General features: G+C 36.8%; 1 protein-coding gene across 1 annotated transcript; it reads right to left on the reverse strand.

Annotated features, from left to right (window-relative positions):
• Positions 1-201: 201 nt before the first annotated feature.
• On the reverse strand, positions 202-5,801 carry FOXA2 (forkhead box A2). The gene is made up of 3 exons (XM_072409504.1): positions 5,650-5,801; positions 3,911-3,980; positions 202-2,886 (listed from the first exon to the last, which is right to left on the reverse strand). Exons 1-3 carry the CDS (start codon positions 5,664-5,666, stop codon positions 1,654-1,656), a joined length of 1,320 nt encoding a protein of 439 aa, XP_072265605.1. The 5' UTR covers positions 5,667-5,801; the 3' UTR covers positions 202-1,653.
• Between the last annotated feature and the right edge of the window lie 302 nt (positions 5,802-6,103).

Consider the following 6,103-nt stretch of genomic DNA (forward strand, 5'->3'; position numbering starts at 1 on the left):
TTAAAGCGGAGCTAACTGCATAGGCACACATTGTGGGGGAAAGAAGAAGGAAAGGGGGGGGGGGGGTGAAGAGTTACATATTTTCAACAGAGATAATTGTTACATTTTCACTGACTTTAAATATTGTATCAAATTATTTTTAGAATATAACTATACTTATACTATAACCTATGTTAGAATAAATGTAGCAGACAAAATAGATTGCAATTAGACTTACAATTTATTTATCATTATTTTGGAAAACTAAATTGTAACTTTGAAGATGTGAAAACGTTTAAAACTATTGTTTATGCTAAACGATTTGATATTACATTTTACATCAAAATTTTTAAACTCCTTAGTATATTTAGCAAATTATGACAAGTGAACGGGCTGTAAAAATGAGCAGTCCTGTAATACATAGAAATCGATCTTTTGTCGGAGCTATAAAAACGCACAAAAAAGTCAATGAATTGTCATAAAGTGCTGCAAGAAGTAAACCGGTGTAATTATATTCCTTTTATTAATAGTGCACCCGTGCTGCCCTGACCTTTTTATGCTGCCTGGTAGCTGTTGCAGATTGTTTTGCTCAGTTGCAGTCAAATACCTTTTGTTTGTCAATTCTGGGAATGGGTTCTCATACACCAGAAAGTTCTGCTTTTTAACCTGGCGCCTACAAGACTGATGACTCCACAGCTGCCTGGATTGTGACCTCCAACCGGTCAGGTGAGTGTGCAGGTGCAGGACCCTCTACACCCCCAACATTGCCCTGGTTAGATTAGGTTTCTTCAACCCATACAGGAAAACATAGGATTCACTATTTGATCCAGAGTAGTTGAAATATCACAGATCTGTGAAAAGTAGAGGAGGAATTCCTGAGCTTTTAGCAAGATTTCAATGAGCTTCATTTGCTCTTCCAAGACTGTCCAGGGCGCAAAGTAAAGATTTATTGAGCTTAGTAAATTAATGTCTGTATTCTTTTCAGGTATGTGTAATAAAATTTGTAAGAAAAAAATAATATTTTATCTTGCCTATAATTGGACATCAAACTGGAACACAAATTATCCAATTTACTATGCGCAATGAACATTGATTTCTCTATGTGAACGATCTGTACTTCTAGTGGATAAACCCTTTAATCCTGCGAAATCACATTAGAAACCTCTCCCTTTGAATATTTAATATTTTGGCTATTGAATCCCCTGATCATATGTCAGAAATAAAAAAAATAAATGATCCAAAAGTAAATGGCAATACAATTTTAATAGAGATTGTTAAACTCCGGCTGGGACAGGCCAGAATACATAGTCATAAATAAAGTATACAGAACCATAAATTAAGCCTTTTTCAAACATTTTACTTTAAAAAAAAACATTAAACTTTTTTTGTCAATTACAATATTTTCGCATCTTTTTTATACACCATGTATATGACATACTTTTGGTCCTCGGTAGAAACAACAAGTTTCACACAAAATTAAAAAGGATCCAGCACTTTCACAAAAAAAATTCCCTGCAACATAATAAAACACAAAAAATATTGAAACAGAGTGGAAGATAGTTGACAGCTAAGGGGAAGAAAAAACTGTACACCTCAAGTTTGGGGAGAAGAAGGGGTTAAACACAGACTACATAAATGTATACAGTCAATAAAAGTCCTTTAGGTTGTCTAGAATTAGGAAGAGTTCATGATTGGTCTGGAATACACACCTTGATAGTAAGAAGTGTCACTTGAAATAGGCGAGGACTCTAATGCAGCTTTGTTCGTTACTGTGCTCATGGCTAGGCTGCCTGCCATGGGGGAACCATAGCCAGAATAATGCATAACCTGTTCATAGGCTTTTAAGTCCATTTTATGGTGGTGGTGGCTGTGGTGATGATGGTGATGGTGGTGTTGCTGTTCAGAGGACATGAGGTTATTGATGGAGAAAGGGTGGTTGAAGGAATAATGGTGTTCTGGTTTAAGGTGGGACTGGGCATCATGGGACAACACTGAATGGTGTTGTGACAGCAAGTGCTGAGCTTGGGACACAGGAGAGGCATTGTGGTCAGGGCTCAATCCTTGGTTGGATTTCAGATCCACCAAAGCCCTCTTCTGCTCATGGCATGGTGAGGAACTGGAGTGGGGGGATTCGTTGCCCCCAGAGCTTTCTGAGCTACTATTAGCTGCAGAACCCACACTAGACCCTTCAGAAAGCTTCTTGCCACTTCCATCTCTTGGGCTATGCTTCTTGTCGCACTTGAAACGTTTCTGACGCCTTAGGTAGCATCCATTCTCAAACATGTTCCCAGAGTCTGGGTGCAGAGTCCAAAAAGAGCCCTTGCCTGGCTTGTCTGGGGATCTGGGCACTTTAAGAAAACAGTCATTGAAGGACAAGGAATGGCGGATGGAGTTCTGCCAACGCTGTTGGTTCTGCCTATAGAAAGGGAACAAGTCCATGATCCATTGGTAGATCTCACTCAAGGTCAGCATTTTATTAGGAGATTGTTGGATAGCCATGGTGATAAGGGAGATGTATGAGTAGGGTGGCTTGGCATGGGTGTAACTCCTTCTGTAAGTCTTAGGATCCCTGGATCGGTTGATGTTGGACTGTCCATAGATAGGGCTCATGGAATTGATGTTGGTGTATGGTGCCAGGGCGTTCATGGATGTAGCCTGGGCGCTCATTGGGCTCATGCTTGGGCTTAGGTGGGTGGCCATGCTGGCTACACCTGAACCCATACCAGCCATGGCTCCAGTGCCCGGGGACATGCCAGTTAAAGAAGGGCTCATTCCGGTGTTGACATAGGACATGTTCATGGAGCTTGCTGTCATGTTAGCTGTGGTGCTCATAGCAGACATGCTCATATATGTGTTCATGGTGTTCATACTCAGCCCAGCGTTCATGTTGCCTACTGAGGAGTAAGCCTGGGAAATGAAAAGAGTATAATTAATATAATGAAGCTGTACTGTAATTATAAAATATATATGATTTTATTTATAAATGCAAAATGATCATAAAAATCAAAAAAGCAATGTGAAAGTCCAGGACTTGATCCTATATATGTATAATATACTATATATATTAAGTTCAGACTCAAATTTAGAGGGAATAACAGTGCAAAGACACCTATTTACTTACATAGTATTAGGTAAAAATAGTAAATCTTCATATAAATATATAGATGATATAGTATAATATATACTAAATTAAATATATATATATATATATATATATATATATATATATATATATATATATATATATATATATTTATTTATTTATGACTATTTTTATCCAACAATATGTAAGTAAATAGGTGTCTTATTCCCTCTCTGTAATTCAGATTGCCCCATAGCACCGAGACTAAAGTTTGCCATTAGCTATTTGGAGTCCAACCCCTCCTACCTAATATCTAACTGGCAAACAATTGTCAATTTATAAGCACTGGGAAATAGATTGTTATAAATATTGACTTACTTCTTTGTTTCTTATGCGTCACTGTTTTGTGACCCACTACTACAGTTTGTGTTGATATCACAGCAATAAACTATAGTAGAGGGCTGAGACACCTTTCCCATGCCAGAGCCCAAGTAGGCATCTGGTGAAAGAAGGCAAGCAAGCAATGCCACCACCAGTGTTGTTGGAGTGACAGTTCCTAAAATCAGATGAAAATGTCCCTAATTCTCCAGTCCATGGAAGTCTGATGAGTTGTTATATTTAGAAAAGAAACTTTTTTTTTTCCTTGTCTCATCCACAGCCATCTCCCCCCCACCCCATGCCAAACACAGGCTTGTTGGGATAGTGTGTGGCTCAGTCATCGAAGAGGATTTGGAGGCGCCACAAGTCAATATTTGATCACAAAGTTAATATTATCCCAAGGCTAACAGTGTGCTATAAAGAGGCAGAATGAGGCAAAGATGACATTAAGTAGAAAGAGCGTTTTCTTACCTCTGGTTCGGTGTAGTAGCTGCTCCAGTCTGAATGTTCGTGTCCTTCCATTTTCACAGCTCCTAGCATACTGGAAGCAGAGTGCATGGCAGTTTAAAATTTAACAGCCACAAGCAACAACCAGTGATAGCAACAAAAAGAGAGAGAGAGCAAAGAAAGAGAAAGAGAGAGAGGAACCCTCCCTCTCCAGCACTCCCTCTCTGCGCTAGGAGGGGTAGAGATCTCACAAGCTATTTCTTCTCTTTCTGCTGCTGTTGGGCAATGGGACTCCTGGGTGAATGGGCACAGTGCAGGCTCTCCTGACAATGGCTTCTAACACTCACTGATGATGATGATGATAAGTTGTTGTGGTGACGTTAGAGAAGCTTGGTGGGTGATATAGCATCCAGCTTGAGACGAGCCTCCAATCCCCAAGTCCTCACCAGCCCATTTGAATAATCAGCTCACACCTAGGCGTGAGAGTCTTCCTTGGCCCCCCATTGTACACCTGCCTTGCGATCCAAAGAAGCGCAATTTGAATAGATTCATTAAGCTTTAATCTGATTGTTCAGTCTAAAGAGAAGGGAGACGATAATGCGGCACCCTATGCCATGGCTACACCGTCTCCTGATCTTCTTTCTACATGGCTACAATGTGCAATAAGGGAGAAGAAAAGTAAAAGCTTTTTTAGCTTTTAAAGTTCAAGACTGATGTGTACTCATTACATAAATATGACAATGATTTAGAGAGGCAAAGAACTGTGTGTACTGCTGGCTAACCACAATGTGATACAAAGAAACAATAGTCTTGGAGAATGAATTCATATTTTTTTATATAGTTTTGTGGCCATTGTAGAATTGATTATTTAAAATCATGAACATTGTGTGTGCTTATTTTTAAAAGTGTGTAATAGATATACTAAAGGTTATACACTTTTTTTTTACCTATTTATTAACATGAAATCATAATTTGATGTTGGATGATACATTTTAAACAAGAAAATCATGTGATATGGAAACTCAAATTAAAGAAGTATAGGACTGCTTTACAAATATACATACATGCACGCACATACATATGTATTTATATATATAAAAAAAATAATATATATATTTATATATATATATAAATAATTAGAATATGCATCTACATATTGTCAGATATACACACAAAGACGCACATACATTTATACATATTTTTTAGTTTTTTATTTAAATATATATATATATATATATATACACACATATATATTATAACTATTATTATTATTACAATTATTTTGCTATGTTTAGGAATAACAAAACATTTCAACGATGATTGCTGTATACATGTGTGTGTTCCAGTATTATTATATCATTTTAGTATATTTATAGTTATTAAGCTATGCTTATCCTAGAAAGCACCAAGGCGCACCATTCAAACTTTATTATAATTCTTTGCAATACACATAATGTAATATATATATATATATATATATATATATATATATATATATATATTGTATGCTGTGTATGTATATACATACACAGCATACATTATATGCGTACAAATTGCGCATCTTTATAAAACACTTTTATATACATATTAATTTTTTTTTTAGAGAATGCATTACAGATTTATAGAGTATAATACACACAAATAAAATATAATTTAAAAATTTTAATTTATAAATGGAATTTACAAGTTTCGGAAGTTAAATATAATTACAATAAAAAAAGGCCAGATTATAAAATACAGCATCACAATTGTTCCCGATTTACCTGGCAGAAGGTGGCATTGAAAAGTCCCATCTTAATGTATCCTAATGGTGTCAGATCCCGATGTGTTTTCTATATACAATCATTAATTGATGGAGCTGGAAGGACCCAGGCAGAATGGATGGTCCTGGTGTCAATGTAAGAAATCCATCTTGATATAAAATAAAACCTAACAAGTGACATTTGTCATGAGTTTGGGGCTCTCTCTGCTTCCACTTGCTGCTTTTAGTCCTCTCCACTGTCTACACTGCTGCAACATATATTTATTCTAGGGGACACGTTTGCTGTTTGAGATATTAAACAAAGTAAAGTTTATTTAACGTGTTTGATCATCGCAGATTTAGCAGATCGTCTCAGGGATGGTCAATAAATTGGGCCTTAGGAAAACAAGAGTATTCTGAGACAGAATGAAGCTCTGGCTTTAGTTTGTACAATCCTGGAGCATGTACACAAAGCA

Source organism: Pyxicephalus adspersus, chromosome 4 (genome assembly GCF_032062135.1).
Source record: "Pyxicephalus adspersus chromosome 4, UCB_Pads_2.0, whole genome shotgun sequence".
Classification (NCBI taxonomy): Eukaryota; Metazoa; Chordata; class Amphibia; order Anura; family Pyxicephalidae; genus Pyxicephalus; species Pyxicephalus adspersus.